This window comes from Equus przewalskii, chromosome 12, assembly GCF_037783145.1.
Source record: "Equus przewalskii isolate Varuska chromosome 12, EquPr2, whole genome shotgun sequence".
Taxonomy (NCBI): Eukaryota; Metazoa; Chordata; class Mammalia; order Perissodactyla; family Equidae; genus Equus; species Equus przewalskii.
This window is the reverse complement of record NC_091842.1, coordinates 20,186,675-20,205,002: the sequence shown is the minus strand read 5'-3', so window position 1 is coordinate 20,205,002 and position 18,328 is coordinate 20,186,675. Positions and strand designations below refer to the sequence as shown.

Below are 18,328 nucleotides of genomic sequence, written 5' to 3'. Positions count from 1 at the left end.
GGCAGGTGTCCCACATATTAAAAAAATTAGAGGAAGATGGGCACAGATGTTAGCTCAGGGCCAATCTTCCTCAAAAAAAAAATTACAAACTATACAATAACAAGATACTTAAATACTTCTTTAAAATAAACAAACAAATATATACATAAAAGTAACACTATCACCTGCCATCCAACAGTCCTTAATACACACCTTAAGACAGAAAGGGTGAGTCCTGGTATCTGTTAGAATAACCAACAGTTTATTAAAAGCTTGCTGTGGGGCTCTGTGCCAGCCCCGTAGCTTGGGAGGGGCTCCCATGACTGCCCCCAGGCCTGGGAGCAGCCCCTTCCCTGGTCCTTCCCTTGGTCCCCTGCCCCAGCTCTGATCTCAATTAAAAAAAAAAAGATAAAGGACAAGACGGCACAGGACGTCATACAGCAACAGGGGAATGGAGAGACCCAGGCATCCTGATCCCAGACCCCATCCTGATCCTTCTTTCCTAGGAAGGCCTTTATCTCCCATTCTCCCCACCCCAGGCCCCAGACCTGCTCTGCCACATCCCAGGTCTGGGGGGCCTGGCGACCCCAGTCGATGGCCCCATTGCAGGGGGTAGTATACTTCTTTGAATATAATAGATCTAGACCCACCCTTCCCCTCCCCAAGGGGACTAGATGAATATTTGACACGCACATCTCTCTCCTTTCCTGAAGTTGTGATGGAGAGAGACCCTGGCACCATGGTGGGGAGGCAGGGGCTCCTGGTCAGCCTTGAGGCACCTATGCCCAAGCTGGCCCTGGGCCATTGGCCAGCCCAAGAAGCTCATGAGATGAGGTTTGAGGGGAGCTGGAGCCAACATCCTATCCCCTACCTTTGGGTGGGCCTGGAGCTTACAGCCCTCCAGGATCAGGCTCCACCCACCCCTGCCCCTGCCCCTGCCCCTGCCCCATTCATCTTCCCATCCACCCTTGCACTTCAAGAATAGAAGTGGGAGGAACCATTGAGGATGTGGGAAGCAACACTGGTGCTGCGGCTCAGAGGCCCAGGCACTGCGGCAGCAGGTGGGCCCACGGTGTCACTGCCACTGCCCCCTGAGGCTGCCCGCCGCAAGGGCTGGGGGCTGTTTCTTAGCAGCAGCAGGGCTCCACCACGGGGTGTCCCACTCTGTGCTGGGGGCCCCAGCCAGTTTGGGGGACCTGGGGGAGCCAACAGAGAGGGCTGACGCCAGGCTGGGGGTGGCATGCCTGGTGGAGGAGGACCATGGCTCCAGTGTGCCCCTGAACGAGGAACAGGACGGGAGGGCCAGGCAGGGGCAGGGGGTGGAGTGGGATAGCCCTGGGCAGCAGCCTCAGCTGGGATGCCCCCCAGAGCCATACTGGAGAAGCCAAGCCTCATGCTCTCAGCATCGAAAGCCTCGATCTCACGGGCCTGCCGCTCGAGCAAACTCCGGATTCGCTCGGAGCGCCCTGTCTGCAGGGCCAGCAGCTCTTCCTCCACCTGGGGCACCCAGAACAGAAGTTAGAGAGTCGGGGGCAGCGGGGGCTCCCCTCCCCACCCTGTGCTAGAGGCTGAGCCCTCTCACCCGCTGCTCCAGCAGTGCCCGCCTCAGAGCTACTCTCTGCTCCAGCTCCCGTAGCTCCCTCTCATGTTGACTCTCTGTGCGGATCTTGATCTTGCTCTGGTAAGCATTGAGCAGCTCCAGTTCCTGTTGAAGCTGCTGACGAAGGGCCTGGAACTCTGCCTCCTGGGTCTCATCAAGCCGCAGCTGGAGAATAGGAGGAACTAGTTTTAGGGGCCTCCTCCTTCACCCCCACATCCTCCCCTGCCCCAGGTAGGCCTGGACCCTAAGGTTTCAAGAAGCAGCCAGCCTCAACATCTATCAAAATGAAAGGTCGTCATACCCTGTGACACAGCAATTACACTTCCAGGAATTTATCCCCCAGGTATACTTGCACATGTGCTTGAAGGTGTTCACTGAAGCGTTGTAATAGCAAAATACTGGAAACAACCTAAATGTCCACCAATAAGGGATGGGTTAAATAAATTACGGTATGTTCATACCGTGGGCAAGTCTACGCTGTTAAAAAAAATGAGATAAGTGCACGATATGGAAAGATGTCCAAGAAATATTAGGTGGGAATAGAAGTTAGAGAACAGTATGTAATGTATGATTCCATTTTTGTTTAAAATTTTTATATAATTTTCCAAATAGGTGAGAAAAAAATCTAAAATGCAATTTATTAACAGTTACATCTGAGAGGTGGGATTGGGTGAGGGAATGGCAATGAACAGGGGCACTTTTACTTTTTACACTAAGTGTAAATTTTAAGTGGCCCATTCCAAGTGTTACGTGTGATCATTTTTAGAACAGCAACCTTTAAAATCCTCCAGAAGTCTGAGGAAATCGGCCTGAGGGCCACAATCATTTTGATTTGCTCCCTGTTCACACATTAAACTAACTCAGGCCCAGGAAAAAATTATAGCCACTCTTTCCTTGGTCGTTCTTGGTAGAGTAGGCAGGCAGGCTTTGTCAAGACCTTAAGAAAATACTTCAGAGAGATAATAAAACCATTGCAGAGAATACTAAGAGAGTATCTGAGTTTCCCAAGAACAAAAAATCCCATCTCTGTCCACACCCCCTGACTCCCACTGCCCATAACTAAGCTGGAAATACAGAGGCAACCTCCACCATGCTCCCTCCCTGGACCCCAGGCCTCACCGCTTGTGAGCTGAGCATCTCCGAGATGGACTGGTCATATTGCTCGGCTAGGATTGCCAGCTTGCGGGTCTGTTCTTCCTTGAGCCGCTTGAGGAGGCTCTTGTGCTGAGCTTTGGGCGTCGTCTCCAGCAAGTGTGCCCGTAGAGCCTTGTACTGCCGAGTCTGGATCTTACACGTCTCCTGGAACTGCTTCTTTATCTGCAGCTCCTTAGACTATGCAGTGGACGGACCGAGGGGAGGTGGGGGCAGGGGAGGAGAGGAGAAGGAGAAGGAGGAGGAGGAGGAGGAGGAAGAGGAGGAACAACCAGGGGAGAAGGGGAGATGAGAGAGAGGAGGAGAGGAGACAGAAGCAGAGACAGGGAGAGGGAGAGAAACAGAAAACATGTTAGACAGAGGGGGCGGGGGGAGCTGTATACAGACAGACATGGAGAGATGGGATTGTGTTGAGCAAGATCAGGAAGATTCTCAATAGGCAAGAGATGCAAAGAAAACAAGACAGGTTCCAAGAGCATGTTCACAGAGTCAGGTGGGAAACTCACAAGAAACAGCAGGAGAGTTCATGGACAGGGAAGTGAGAATCTTTTAAAGAGTAGTGAGTGCACATAAGAAGTTTTGACCATGCAAAGAGGGATAACATATGACCTAGAGAAAGAAGCATGTGAGCAGATACAGAATATGCACAAGAGTGAGTAAGAAAACCAAGTTACAACACACCCACGGAAGAGAAGAGAGCTAAGGAAAAGACAGAGGAAGTCTTAGGTTCAGCACCTCAGGGTGGGAGGGAGGAAAGGAGGATAAGCACTGAGCTGAGAAATGGATAAGAAGGGGTGGCTCCATGTGGGGCCACATAAGGGAAAGGGGCAAAGGAGGTGGCCAGAAAGGGCCTGACAAGTTCAAGGGGCCAGCAGGTGCCACCCGGACCAGATCTCCACATTCCAGCCTGACTCCTCACGCACTCAGCTCCCACTCCAAGCCCACCACCAATCCCATTTCCACAGCCCCCACTCTCTCTGCCTGGCCCCTCAAACTCACCACCCACTACTGTGGAGGGTTTGCAGTCCCATCCCCCAGCCCTCTAGGGTAACGCCTAATGCCAGGAGAGAACCTCAGTTCCCAGACAGAAGGGAACCACATAGGGATTGGGTTGGGATAAAAGGCAGGGGATGAGGACAAAAGAACCCAGAACCTAAGCACTCTCTGGAAGGAATCCACAAATGAGAACTGCAGGACCAAGAAGTTCTGTGGAAGCTCAACAGGGGCCCAGAACCCTGAGCTGGTGGTGGTCATGGTGCAACGAAGCTATGGAGGCAGAGAGGATGAGGCTGAGGAGTGAAAGGGGTTGAGATAACGTAGATGGGGGTGAAGAGTTCATGGAACTGGGAGCCAAGGGTCCAGATTGGGGGCATACGGGGGAGGCTAGGCGGCAGGACAAAGCAGACAGAGGCAGCCTGGGCCAAAAGTACAGTTCCGCTCAGATATTTTATTTGTGTTTGTCTTTTTCTTTTTTTGGTTGGGGAAAGGGGACAGGTTGGAAGGGAGACAGAAAAACAAAATCAAAGAGAGAAAAAAACCATGACTCTTCCCACCCACTGCCACCCCTGGCCCCAGGCCTGAGTCGATGAGGGTGAGGATGAGCACACACACAGGGAGAACAGCAATAACTTAGGGTGGGGGAGGAGTGTCAGGACATAAAGTGTAACTTCCGGACTCCACGGTGGAGGAGGCTGCCTGTCTAGAGGTCCAAAGGGCTCGAGGTAAGGTGGGGAAGCATACTGAGGAAGGAGGGGTAAAAGGGAGGAGAGGACTGGGACTGGAGAAACTTCACTGAGTAGTGGGAGATAAAGTGCTCAATGCTCTAGATTTGGGCTGGGGAAGAGCTAGAGTTGGTCACCTCCAGGGGGGCAGGGCCCGGGACTGGCGGGTTTGGGCTCTCCGCCCAGCTAGAATCCCTGGTGGTGGTTGGCGGGAGGCAGGGGGCCCTAGCCGGCGCTGCCTGCGTGGTAGCAGCCGGGGGATACGGCTGGGTCGTTCACCCCGAAGCAGGCCCCAGCTGGCCAATGCGTGGATGGCTGAAGGGGGCAAGCAGGAGGCTAAACCCTGGCTGGCCCGTGCCAGGCGCCAGTTCCAGCCCTTGCACAGGGCCCAAAACCTTGCCAACAGGGCTAGTGGGTGTCGAGCAGTGCGGGGATTACTCCGCCGGGGCCCAGGAACAGGCAGACGGCTGCGGAAGCCATTCTTGTTGGTCTTGGGGTAGAGTGCAAACAGGCCCCGGTCTCCCACAGCTCCACAGCCCTGTAGGGCTCGGAAGGCCATAGGTGACAGGCGCAGCAGAGCCCGCAACCAGAGTCGAGAGATGCCCCGGCGCATCCGGGGGCCCTGCTGCTGTACCCATTTGCCCCCAGCTGCCATAGCTGCTAGAGGTAGAGCCAAGCCTGGCCAGGCTAGGAGCCAGGCAGCCCCAAGGCCCAGAGGGACGCCCATAAGGCCTCGGCGCCAGCTCAGACCCAGGACAGCCCCCAGTGCAGTGCCCTGGGCCAGGAGTAGGAACAGACTGGGGGGCAGGTGCAGGGCTGTACAAAGAAGTAGATAGGAGGCTCCCAGGCCCACCAGCCCCACCTCAAGGGCCAGCAGCGCTGCCTGCAGGCCACCCCCACCCTGGGCTGCCAGCAGTGGGAGCAGCAGCAGAAGTAGTAGGGGTAGGAGGCCAGAGGAGGATCCCACTGCAAAGGAGAGGCCAGCCAGGAGGCCATGGGACAGGAGTCCAGGGAGCTGGCTAGCAGGGCCAGGCCTCAGATGTGTTGGGGGAGGTTCAGGGGGTATGTCTGGTGAGGGACAGCCATCTCCAGGATCCCTTGGGGTCCTAATTAGAGCTCCCTCCTCCTCTTCCTCCTCCTCCTCCGGGACTGGGGTCAGTGCTGGGCCCTGGACCCAGCCAAGCTCAAATTCCTCATCCAGGAGGCTCCCATCCTCCTTCCCCCACAAGCTCCATGCCTCGGCCACCTCTTGGCCCACAATGCTCCTCTCCTGGGGTGCCAGGGATGGGACTCTAAGCTCCTCTAACTCCTCCTCAGGCAGAACCCAAACTTCCTCATCAACCAAACTCCTATGATGTTGTGGACTAGGAATAGGGGTTCCTGATTCTTCCCCCAATATCCTCTGCTCCTCTGGCACCAGGGTGGCCCCTTCCTTTCCCAGAATCCTTCTCTCAGGAACTGCTTCCTCCTCCTCTCCCAGAATTCTTTGGTCCAGGACTGCCTCCTGGCCAGATGAGCAGGGCTGCTCTTCTCTAGGGATGCCTGTGCTGGATGGTCCCAGAGCCCCAGGAATGGGGAGCGGGAGGCCCGGGGGACGCTGGCCTGCACGTACTTTGAGGCTCTTGGGCTGCTGGCGAACCTGGGCTGCGTGCTTCTGCCGCAACTCTTGTTCACGCCGCTTGTTGTACTCCAGCTGGTTGCCCAGCTCCGTCTGGTGCTGCAGGCGGGTGAGCTCAGCCCGTGTGCGCTGTACAGCCTGGAGCTGCCGTAGCTCCAGCTCCCGTGTGGCCTCATGCTGCCGCAGCAGCAATGCACACTCCAAGTCCTTCTGTGTCTGTTTCTTGTTCAAGTCCTGAGGCAGAAGAGAGGCAGGGCCCAGAGCCCAGTCAGGAAGCCTTATTGGCATCAGGGAAGTGAGAGCCCTAGGACCTCATGGTAGAGGGAGCACAAGGTGGAAAGATGAGGGGTGTGGATGAGGGGTATAAGGGAGCCAAGCTCCTGGCTGGCCTGGGAACAGAAGCCTAAGAGAACTCTAGCAGAGTCTGATAGGCATGAAAAGCAAGAGGGATGTTGAGGAGAAGCCCAGGCATAACACAAACGGGGACAGAGGGGAAAGATAACTACAAGTGAGGTAAATAGAAAAGGGTCGGTGCCTGGGATTCGGGAGAGGAACAGCGGATGGGGTGGCCTACCTCTCGCAGAAGGTCCTGGTCCAGGCTGTGACGAGCCAGCAGCATCTTGCGCTTGTACTGGCGACACTGTAGCTCAAAGTATTGGCGCTGCCGCCGCAGCAGCCCCGCCTCCTCCTCTGCCTGGCACTGCTGTAGCTGTTCCTTCTGCCGCAAAAGCCACTCGGCCTTCTCCCGCTTGGGCGTGCTGGGGTTCTCCTGGAGCTCCTGGGCAAGGGCAGTAGGGAGAACAGGGAGCTCAGGACCTGCCTCACCCAGCATTGGCCCCACCTACTGCTGCAGGCCTATCCCACCTCCTTTAGCTGCTCCTTCCGAAGTTTGTAGGTTCGTTTCTGTGCCTCCAGAAGGGCAGCGAGCTCCTTCTTCTGCTGTCCCAGGATGTGCTGCTGGAACTTACGCTCCTCGGCCTGGGCAGCTCGCGCCTCCTTCTCACCAATGGCCTGGTGCCTTCGTGACAGCTTTTCTGCCTCAGCCCCAAAGCCAGCCCGCTGTGCCTCAAGCTCCCGCTGCAACCGTGCACTATGTTCCTCACGTTCACCCCTCAGCCTCGACTCCAAGGCCAGCAGCTGTTTCTGGTGCTGTCGTCGCATCCGCTTATAGCCACTCAGCTGCTCCCGCAGGGCTGAGTCCTGCTCATGCTCCTGGATCTGACGGCTGACCTGGGATGCAAGAGAGAATGAGAAGCGGGGCTTAGCCCTGACCCCATTTTATTAATATACACAGTCTTTGTGCTCTATGGGTGAAGAACATGGGTTTTATTCATGGGTTTAATTCTCATTTGGTACCTTCCTCACACTTAACCTCTCTGAGCCTGCAACCTCAACTGGATAATAGAGATACAGTCTACTTCATAGTTGGTGTGACTGAATGAGATGAAAGCTGTCCAGCACAGGGCCTGGCATAAAAGCAGGAACAATTCAGATTAATTCAAAAGAGTAGAGGCATCACACAGACCTGGGCCCAAATCCTAGCTCTATCACTTACTATGTGACCTTGTCGCTAAGCCTCAGTTCCCTCATCTGTTAAATGGGGCAATACTACTTCCTCTTGGGGGCTGTGGAGATTAAGTCTGATACATACGTAACAGTGTCTAGAACACCCTACCAATACGTGTTGGCTTTCTCCACCTTCAGGAAATACTGAGGACCCATTACAGCCCAACTACAGAGCCAGATCTGAGCCACCAGATGTTCGAATAACAAGAACACTGGGCTTGGATGTCTTCATCTAAGGTTTGAGCTCAGGTCTCATTGTCAAGGGGCTATGTGAGTGGACCCCAAACTAGTCTAGGTGGCCAAGCCCCTGGAAGAAACACACCTCACTGCATAGTAGCACAAAGCACCAAGCATCAGAGGATCTGAAGAGTTTTCCTAGCAGAACAACCAGCCATAAGCAGAAGCCATAAGAACATACTAGACCAACCAGTGGCCTCTAAGGGGATTGTTGGTGCTTGCAGCCAAGCAGGAACATAATCTAAAGGTTTATTAAAAGTATGGATGAAAAACTATGTTTTATAACAAGTCTACCCACTTTTTCCTGTCAACTGAGAAAAATACTGCCATGATTTGATTTTAGGAGAGGACCAAGGTCCTGCTTACAGAATTTGAGAACCACCAAAGGTGCTTGAACAAGTGCCTTGGGCAAGCAGCCCCTCTGAGTCACAGCTTCCTCATTTCTCAAATGGGATCATACTCTCTCCCTCCCAAAGGAGCTGTAAGGATTAAATACAGGCAAGTGAGTGGGCCTGAAAGCCAATCACTGGCATGAGGCAGACACCTGAACACGATCCTTGCCCTCCAGGGGCACAGAATCAAGCAAACCTGTCATAATGCCATTCAAGGTACACCACAGCACAGGGATGTGAAGCACCTGGCTGGCCAGGAGCCTGGAAAGGCACCCCAGAAGACAATATTTAAGCCCAGTCACAAAAATTAGGTAAGAATTTGCCAAGCTAGGAACACCCACATTGGGCAACATAACCAAAACAGTCTGTTGGGAGGAGAAGCGATGGGGGAGGGTCAAGGTGAGGAGAAGGAGACAGACAGCAACAGAAAGTGAGGGTGGAAACTGGACTTAATCATGTGCCACAGAAAGAAAATAATTTCTGGACTTAGAAAAAGAGTTTGGGGTATCCAGGATGAGGGAGGATGGCTGCACTTACCAGGGAGGCAGTACGGATGGTGGCAAAGTGGTCCCGGTTGCGGCAGTAGGCCCGGCGGCGGGCAGAAGAGGTGGTAGAGGTGGGAGCTGGGGCTGCAGGTGGCTGGAGAGGGCTTGGGGTCACCTCTGGCTGGTAGGGGTCATCATACAGGTTGTCAGAGCCCTAAAGGAAGGGAAGGTGGAAGAGATGCCCAAGGTTCAGAGGGCACTAGGCAGAAATGGAGTTCCCTGGGGACCCAGTCAGATTTAGAGGAAGACCAGTCATGTTTGGGAGGGACAACAGGGAACCCAGGTGATTCCTGAGTATGAGCTGGGGCTTGGCTTTGCCACTGTCAGGACTACTATTCAGGGTGAGCTGCATACCGGCAGACGGTGGATGATGGAGCTATGGGAGGTGACTGTGTGCTCCCCCTCCTGCATCATGGCCATCTCCCGAGCTTCAGGGCCTTCCTCCTCCTCCTCCTCCTCCTCTTCTTCTTCCTCCTCCTCCTCCTCATTGTCCGAGGCATCTGCTAGGCTATTGACTGAGCTGCTCTGGCTGGAGGCGCTGATGGACATGCTGGGCACTGAGTGGCTACTCTCTAGACTGGTCAGTGTCCCGGCCCGGTGCATGTAGGGCTCTGTCTCCTGTGGATAGGGTGTAGGCTGTTGGGCAGGGAAGGGGAAGGACAAGGGGTATGTACATGAGGTAGTATAAGGAGACAGAGGGCATGGGGAGGGTTGGGGAAGGGAAGCCAAGCAGCTGCTAGGACGCAAGCACAACATGGTGGTAAAGAAGGGTGGCAGGGCAAGCTGGGTCACCTCCTCCTCCTCTGGGGCCTCGGTGCCAGGGCCATTGGGTGCTTCTTGGAATAGTATCTTCTTCATCTTACGGTACTGTAGGTTGTCCAGCTCCCGCACAGCATCCTTAGTCCTCTGGATTAGGTCCATGATGACTGTGGGTGGCCGCTCCCGGAGCACAAAGCGGTGCTGGGAGAAGAGAACACTGAGGCCTGCTGCCAAGCACTCCCCACCCCCGAGTATCCCATGGGTCTTAGCATTCCCTCTGGCCTGAGGCACTCCCCTGGGGCTCATGCTCACCAGGGATGGATGCTGGCCTTGTCCAAATCCCTCCTCCCACATTAATCTTCCCCACCCAATCTCTACTTCCCGGACAGTCTCTTATCCTTCTAGCCATGGCTGACAGGCGAGAACAGTCGGGAGATGTAGATTCTAGTCCAGGCCCTCTATCAAAGTGCTGCATGCCCCACATCTCATGTGGCCTAACTGGGCCTCAAAAGGTATCCCACAATTACAAAACAAGTAGGTCAAATTAGACAACCTACATCAGTTTCCAACTAGGGCTCCTTAGGCCCCCATGTATCTGTGACGGGAATGGGGGCCTCTCTACTTTTGATAACTCAAAAAACCCTAAGGGAAATCATACATTTACCCATGACAAGGCTATACAGGCTTTTGGCTTGAATTACATTAGATCAGTGTGGTAACCCTGGTTATCGCACAATGACCAGAAGCTCTGGCTTATATACATCTTTGGTTAATAAAAGATGGGAAAACAAATAATTACTTAATAAATAAAGGCAGCGTGGTAGACAAAAGCTTGCAAAACATAGTGTCCACTGGGGATAGGGGTGGGAATTCACAAACGAAGTTCTTGGTGGAGGAAAAAGTGGGAATCACTAATTTCATTGAGGGGTTTCTGTGACTCTTAACAAGCTACAGTTCTGAGAGAATGCTAGACCAGTGAGCTCTCACCTTCAGAAGAACCTCTGAGGTTGGTCTGTCCTGAGGAATTTTCTGAAGACAGGAGTCGACAAAATTCCGGAAGTACTCAGACCTAGAAGTCACAGGAGGGAGAGGGAGGGGTGGCAAGGGCATGAGCCAGGCAGCCTTACCCTATAGCCTAACCCCTAAGCCCAGGAATCCCAGTCCTCACCAGTGTCCTGACTGGAGCACGGGGGACTCATTCTGTGCAATGTGGTATAAGGCACTCATCGCATTCATATTAAACAGCGGTGGTTTCCGTTCCGCTACAGAGAAAGGTCAAGGGGAAGAAGGTGAGAGGTGGCAGGTGGGCAGAGGAGACTGGAATGGAAATCAGAAGACTTGGGTTCACACCCCAGCTCCCTGACTTCCTCACTGTGTGACCCTGAGCAATTCCCAGAATCTCAATTAATTCCTTCTGTAAAATGCAACACCCATGCTCTCCCTTGCACACGGTGGAATAGGCATCAAAGAAAATAACGTATGCGAGAGTACCAAAGAAGGCAAAAAGAAGTATTCAGTTAACGGCCCAACTAATATGTATTAGATACCAAATGAGAGCAAAAAACTTGCTAAGCATTATGGGGAAGATAAAGAAAAACAAGAGACAGGCCCTGTCCTCAAGGAACTTCCAGTCTAACAGGGAGGATGAAATAGGACTGAACAAGTAATATCAAGTTCAAACTATTAATTAGTTTGATGAGAGGAAGACAGGCAAATGGCTGTGAAGCTGGGTGTCTGGTGGGCCCTTAGGATGGTATGTTTGCAGGGGATTCAGGGAAGGTCTCCTGGAAAAAGGGATATTGGAGCTTGGCCTTAGATTTGAAGTTGAAAGCCTCTTGTGGCCCAAATGTTTTGTGTTTATGTTTTTGGCCTAAACAGTGATTTTTAAATTAAATTCCAACATAACAAATAATAATCATCTAAATTTCCAATTTCTCTTAAAAAATTAGACTGGTGAACCAGAGCCTGGATTCCTGCATTAACAACGGGCTGGAGCTAAGCAATAGCAATCTCCAGTTTGCCAATCCTCTCCATATTGGTTCTCTGATATGGAGTATCAGTTGCCATTTACAATCAGTATTGATGGGTTTTTTAATAGAGAAATATTTCTCTGTATCCGTGTCTCTACCAAAACCTAGGAATAAAATGGACAGCTCTAGACTTTTCCTATACCTGCCTTCCTTTACATATTTGCATTACCTGTCTGGCTGTGCCTCAAATGGTAAATGTAGACATGTGAAGATGGACAGAAAGAGCTTGTCCAAATCTCTGACCTTGGGCAGGGGACACAATACAAACCAAGGCAAGAAAGTGGAAAAGTTCATGGCACACTAAAGTGGGTGGGGCTCATGAAGGGGAGAGTCAGCCTTTAGGAAGCAGAGCCTTTAATTTGGTATAAGGAAGGATGGGGACGGCTTCAGTCTTGAAAGCAATGGGGAGCCTCTGATGGCTCTGAGAAGGAGAGTGAAACAACAGCACCAAGCTTGGGCAGATCTCTCCGACATAAGAAAGACTGCAAAGAAGAAGAGACTGCGGTAGGAAAGATCACTGCAGGAAGTTGCTGTAAGAGTAACTACCGGCACCTCTTTCTTGGGCAACTATTCTGTCTGTGCCTCGCATCGCATGGGAGGCCTTACAAACATTATCTCGCTAAATTGGTATTTTAATAGTGTAGGCTGGCAGAGATGAGAACCTTGACATGACCTCAAAGCCTCATGAACTCATTTGAGCCAAATTCTCTGGCCTCATCACTCACTGCTCTTTGCATTACATGTAATATTTCAAACAACTGAAGCTAGTCTCAGCTCCCCATGCCTGCTCTTACCTGTCTGGAATGTTCTTCCCTACAGTCTTCAACAGCTAACTATTACTTATGTGGTTCTAGTTTAGATATCTCCGCTACAACCCCTGACAAGTAGGGGGTATAGCTCAGGGGTAGAGCATTTGACTGTAGATATCTCCGCTACAAAGAGAATTTCCTTAGGCCCTGAACTAGGTCAAGTCCCTTGTTTTATGACTGTACTGCTCCCATAACTTCTCCATTTAGCTTTTCTCACATTGAGAGAAAATATGCCTATTTCCCTAACTTGAATGTAAATTCCATGAGGACAGGAACTTCATTTACTGCCATAGTTCCAGAATCTACTAGCACAGTACATGGCACACAAAAAAGAGTCAGAACTAGAGTGGTGGACAGGAAGAGATGAATGCTACGAAATCTTCAGGTCTAAGAATTGGCGGGATTTGACAGCTGCCTGTACTGGGGATCAAGGGTAGAGTCAAAATGGACAGGACCTTAGAGGCCTCAGAGGTTGGGCAGGAGACAGTAAGAGACAGAAAGGAGCAGAGAGAAAAGAGGATGAGGGAGAAGAGAGGAGGATGCCCTTACCCAGCTCGATGCAGGTTATCCCCAAGGACCAGACATCCACCTTGCCATCGTACTGCCCCTCATCCATTGCCAGGATCACCTCTGGAGCCATCCTGGGAGAATAGTCAGGAGAAAGAGGCTAATCACCTGCCCAGACCATGCCAACTCCTGCTCCCAATATCCAGGGAGCTCTCCCCCTCACCATCACTCCCACTCACCAGTATGGGGTGCCCACAAAGGAGTTGGCGGGTGCCATGATGGAAGCAGAGCCAAAGTCCCCTAGCTTCACCAAGCCTGGCTCTGATAGCAGGATGTTTCCAGCTTTCACATCCCTGCCAGAAGCAAAGCACAAGGATAAGACATGTGTCTCAGGAAGGCTGGGCAGGGGCTTTAGCATCAGTTTCCAAAAAGGGTGTAGCCCAGCTGAATGAGGAGTAGTGTAGTGAGCACCCCCTCCCAGCCATTGTCAGTGCTGCTTATACCTATGGATCATGTTGTGGGAGTGCAGATAAGCCAGGCCCTGAAGGGCGCCGTGGGTCACAGCTGCAATCTCCACCTCCTGAAGGGGCTTCTTGTGCACTGGGGAGTGAGGGTAAAACATCAAACTGGGGAAGCTCAAGGATGGACTGGAGCACGCTCCCCTTAACCATTCCCTTACAGCTTCTCTGCTCTTTTCTCGTCTCCCACTTGTTGGCCAAAGTGTCACTTACCTTCTAGAAGGTCAGAAGCTGAGCCCAGGCAATACTCCATCACCAGCTAAGGAAGAGTCAAGGGTCAGAGATCAGCAGATCTGGCCACCCCTGGCCCATCTCCCTTGGGCAGAAATCCAAAACAGAGAGTGTCCTTGCCTATCCTCCACTCAGGCAATGCCCCCGGGGTAATGACAGGGAGGAAGGACAATTGAGAAAACAAGGGGGTGCTGGGAGAGTCCCTAGAGTCAGGGCCTCCCCTAGAAAGAGCGCTAGATACCACCACTCTCATCTGAATCCTTTCAAAGCCCCATTCAATCTCCATCTCCTCCAGCCCATGTGCCCCTTTCCAACTGCTAACAGTCTATCTCACTCTTCAAATCAGCCTCTCCTTCTGGATGGACACTGATGCTCATGCGTTTGTCTGAGCACTAAAGAAGTTGGATGAGACTTTCTCCTTCCCAAGATCCCTACAATGGCACCCTGATCAAAGCCCGCCTAAGAGACTGGACCAGGATAAGGATGGGCCTGAGTAGGGACAAAGATTAAGCCAGAGGCAAAGGGCCAGCTCACCCAAGCCGTGTGCTCCCTCAGGTAACAGCCCCGGTACTGAATGGTATTGGGATGCCGGAGCTTCTGTAGGAACCGCACCTCCTTGATGATGTCCTGCCACTTCTGGGAGGAGGTCAGGCAGGGGAGAGGCTTACTCAGCCAGCATCTTGAGATTGGGGTCCCCTGCCCCTAACCCAGTCTTGTCAAGCCTGACCTACCTCATTTGACTGCTTCCCACTGTAGGACATCTTCTTGATGGCCACCACCTCACTATTCCGGACATCTCGAGCCTAGAGAACCAGACCAGAAGATGGTGAAGGTCTCCAGCGAGAATTGAGCAGCAGTAAGACTTGCTGGCCCAGTAGGACAAGGCAGGAAAGACTTTAGTGGTGGAGTAGTGTAGAGGGCTTTTTGGAAGTCCACATGGGGAAGAATATAATCACCAGCCCTACCCTACTCTCCCAAGCCCCAACTCACAAAGTACACGGCTCCAAAGCTGCCATGGCCAATTTCACGGAGGTCAGAGAAGAGCTTTTCGGGGTCATCCTTGAAGAAGAGCTCAGCCACATCAGGGTCCTTCAGGCTCCCGGCCCGGCCCCCAGCTGGCATGGTGGCCCCTGGGGGCCCTGAGAGTGGGGCCTGACCTAGAGAACAGAAATGGGACCCTGAGAGCAAGGATGGGGACTTCAGAGAGAGAAACGGGCCCCTCAAGTTTCTGCCTTCTCCTCTAGTTTCCCAACGAGAGGGAAGCACTGCTGAGGAAGGGCAGGGGGAAATTAGGAACCACTACAAAGCTCCAAAAAAATAAAGTTGCCCTGGCAACCAGAGCACAGGAGCCGGGTCCCTTGAGTCCCTAAAACTGCTAGGAAGACTGAGAGCTAAGCATCTTCACCACCTTCCTCAGCCCTCAACAAGTTCCATTTCCTAACAACCACTACTTCTCCCCTCCAAAGATTTTGCCTCCCAGCCAGAACCCCAGATCCCCAAGCGTCCTGTCCCACAAGTCCCATACCCCAAACATTTCCAGGCACCTTCCTGCTCCCCTTGGCACGGAGGCACCACCCCCCCCCCCCCAACTCTCACACCCTGAAAGAAAGCAGGAAACGGTCAGGCCGGAGGCAGTGGAAATCCGGCCATTGTTAGAAGCGGGTACTGGTCCAGAGGGGCCAGAAGACTCACTCTGAAAAAGGATTAGGGACACTGTGGCAGGGAGGAGATCTAGAATGGGAAGGACAAGGATAGAAATGGCACCTGGCTTTGGGGGCATCTCTGTGATCTGGGCTGCCTTACTTGTCCAATCCAATCACGTACACATCATATACAGGTACAAGACATTTGCAGCGTACAAATAGCATTTATTGAGCATGTATAGTGAGCACCTTACAGGTATTATCTCATTCAATCCTCACCACAACCTTATGAGGTATTACTATTACCCCCACTTTGCAAATGAGGAAACAGGCTCAGAAAGGTTAAGTGACTTGCTCATAGCTGGTCCTCCACCACTGTGTTTCAGAACAGCATATGAAACAAGCAGGGCAGGGTCATGATCATCACTTCACAGATGAGGTCACTGAGGCATAGAAAGGAAGAACTTCTCCAGTCAGAGAACAGGACTTTCTCATAACTCTCTCAGCAACTCACCCCAAGTTCAGCCCCTTCCTGCAGTAAGCCTCTCCTGATCACTCCATCCCTTGGAGAGAGCTCCTAGGAGCACTCAGCCAAACACCCAGAGAAAGCTCCTGCAGGACATCAGAGCCAAGACCCCCAAGAGGATCCCAAGCCAGGCTCCTGGCTAAGCACTTGCTGAAACTTAGGCACAAAGGGAGCTTCAGCAGAGCTGGACTCCCAGGGCAGAGTTCTAGTTCCTTAAAAGCACCTAACAATTTAGCATGTAATTATATTCTGTCGTGCCTTGTTTCCTGTTATGTTGTTAATTTTGTCTCCTCAGCCCAACTGGAAGCTGGAGGGCAAGGAGCAAGCCCTCCTCTCCAGTGGGCCCCCAGGGTGCAGAGGGCTCAGAATAGCCTGGGAGATTGATTGATTGCCCTCAGCCCAGTCCTCAGCAGCTCCCAGGCTACTCAAAGCAGGCCCCTTTCTCCTCTCCCGCCAGCAACCCTGCCAAGCACTCCTCACCCTCACCACACACCCACACACAAAGGCAGGTACTCACAACTTGCCAAAGGAATTTTCCTGACCTCTTTACCACCACCCAGCCAAGAACGCCAGCACAGGACCCCAGGTCACATGTAAGGGATGCCAGCAAAACATCACATGGGGCCTCTTCCTCAAATATCAACGAACATTTGACCGACTACCAATGTCTGTGCTAAATCACAACCACCTTCTAAAACAGACAGTGTTATCTCCATTCTGCAGATGAGGAAACCCAAGTCTGTCCCTAAGCTACACTACCAGTACATTTCATCTGTAATGTACAGGAACAGGGCTTTGACTAAGTTCCCTATACTTGGTGTTCTCTTTGGTAAAATGGATTACAGCATGTGGCTGTTGAGATTTTTAATGACATCGCATACTTAGAACACTATGCAGACACTCAGCATGTGGATTTTTCCTTCCCTGCCTCCAGGGTCACCACAACAAGGCTTTAATACTTTGGGGATCGTCCTACCTCTCAGCAGCTGGGCTTTAACAGTTAAGAGACACTACTATGGCTATCATTTTTGAGGAGAGATAGCTCTCTTGGAACCCAGGTCAAAGACTGGGATAAGGGTAAAGATGAAGGCCACAGCAGAAAGCAAAATCCATGAGGCAGAAGGCAGGAGCCAGAGCCTCCCATCAGGAAAAGCTTCTGAGCACAGCCCTCCTAAAAAGGAAGCTCTTGTCCCTGTCATTCTTAAATCTCACCCCAACTCACTCTCCTCTGGACCCCTGGCCAAGCCCAGGCACAGAAGAAAACAGATGGCAAGAGACAGGTCTGGAGTAGGGGCAAGACTTGATTGAGGACCTGGGTTCAAATCCTGATTCTGCCACTGTGTGACCTCGGGCAGCCTCTCTGGGCCTCAATATCCTCAACTGTAAAATGGAAAGATGGAAATAAAAGAGCCCCCAACAAGAGGAATGGGAGGTCACATGAAAGAATGGATGTAAAGCACTTTGTAAATGATAGATTGCTTGACAAATGGAGAAGATTATTTATACCATCACAGCAAGAGGTTGGAAGGCAACTATAGCTGGGGGAAAATATTGCCAGGCACCCCTAAATACAAACGCACACACACACTTGCTAGCATGGACAAGAAACCCAACAGACCATGCCTAAAAAACAGATAAGCAAGCAGACGCACCATGGGGATCAGAAGCATGGGAATCAACACCCAGAGCAATAAGGAAAAAGGGGTATAAGCCTGGAGAAGAGGTAGCTGTGAGGGACAAAGTGAACACGGAGAAGACCAGAAGGGTGCAAACCCATCTGATTAGCTCAAGCACCCTAGGGCGTGACCCTCGGTGACATAAGAGACCCTGTCACCTGAGGTCCCCCATCAACCAGACATAATGAAGGGAAGAGGAAGGGGAACAGGGTGGCCCCAGAAGGCAAGGCTAGCCAGAGGCTGACCACTGGTCCAGCTGGGCTCCCCCGTCCTGAGGAGAGGGCCCACCCAGGCCCAGCTTCTCAGAAAGGGGTACCCTTTCTTCTCAACGCTAGACACAGGGAACCGCGCCCCTGTACCCCGTGTCTCACCTGGTAGGGGTCACTATGATGCCCCAGCGCCTCCGCCTCCTCCTGGGGTCCTCCAGCGGCTCTGCCAAGCAGGGAGAGGGGCAAGGAGACCTTTCCCCTTGCCACCTCTTCCTCGGCTTTCGCCCCTCCTGAGGGGCGGGCCCGGGAAGCCTCCCCTGGAGGGGAGGGGGTGACAACCTGATCTGACCTCGCGGTCCAGTCCTCCTCCTCCTCGAGGGCGATAGTTGCTGAATCCCGGATTTCTGATTGTGGGGTCTGAACCCCAGATATTTGAACGGAGGGAGGCAGAATCTGGTATTTGAACGCGTGGGGAATGAACCCCGGATACCGGTGCACGCAGGGGCCTGAACCCCAGGTATTCGAGATCCTATGAAACAGAGCCCCAGGTTTAGAGAGGTTGGGACCCAAGTCCGGGATATCTGGAATCTGAGGGGTTGCTACCCGGATA

At 52.5% G+C, this 18,328-nt stretch overlaps 1 protein-coding gene across 10 annotated transcripts; it reads right to left on the bottom strand.

Annotated features, from left to right (window-relative positions):
- Positions 1 to 220: 220 nt before the first annotated feature.
- On the bottom strand, positions 221 to 18,019 carry TAOK2 (TAO kinase 2). 10 transcript variants are annotated; one of them, XR_011524770.1, is made up of 20 exons: positions 17,881 to 18,018; positions 14,655 to 14,821; positions 14,396 to 14,467; positions 14,199 to 14,300; positions 13,647 to 13,692; positions 13,419 to 13,515; positions 13,155 to 13,268; positions 12,958 to 13,049; positions 10,738 to 10,831; positions 10,557 to 10,638; positions 9,603 to 9,770; positions 9,165 to 9,446; positions 8,803 to 8,964; positions 6,935 to 7,300; positions 6,645 to 6,848; positions 6,065 to 6,304; positions 2,699 to 2,911; positions 1,881 to 1,988; positions 1,562 to 1,744; positions 221 to 1,476 (listed from the first exon to the last, which is right to left on the bottom strand). XR_011524770.1 is itself a non-coding variant. In XM_070568086.1 (19 exons), the coding sequence occupies exons 2-19, from the start codon at positions 14,784 to 14,786 to the stop codon at positions 955 to 957; spliced, it is 3,171 nt and encodes a 1,056-aa protein (XP_070424187.1). In that variant the 5' UTR covers positions 14,787 to 14,842; positions 17,881 to 18,019; the 3' UTR covers positions 221 to 954. The 10 variants fall into 10 exon arrangements, 8 of the variants coding, with proteins under 8 accessions (XP_070424187.1, XP_070424188.1, XP_008512484.2 ...); XR_011524771.1 differs by having other exon boundaries at positions 9,165 to 9,428; XM_070568086.1 differs by lacking the exon at positions 1,881 to 1,988 and having other exon boundaries at positions 14,655 to 14,842; positions 17,881 to 18,019.
- Between the last annotated feature and the right edge of the window lie 309 nt (positions 18,020 to 18,328).

Coding starts and splice junctions, on each gene's coding strand:
- TAOK2 (XM_070568082.1), bottom strand. CDS start 14,786: ATGCCAGCTGGGGGCCGGGCCGGGAGCCTGAAGGACCCTGATGTGGCT. Junction 13,693..14,198: donor TGAGGGAGCACACGGCTTGG/GTGAGCTGGCCC, acceptor ACTCTTCCTTAG/CTGGTGATGGAGTATTGCCT. Junction 9,447..9,602: donor AGGCCCCAGAGGAGGAGGAG/GTGACCCAGCTT, acceptor CCTGCCCAACAG/CCTACACCCTATCCACAGGA.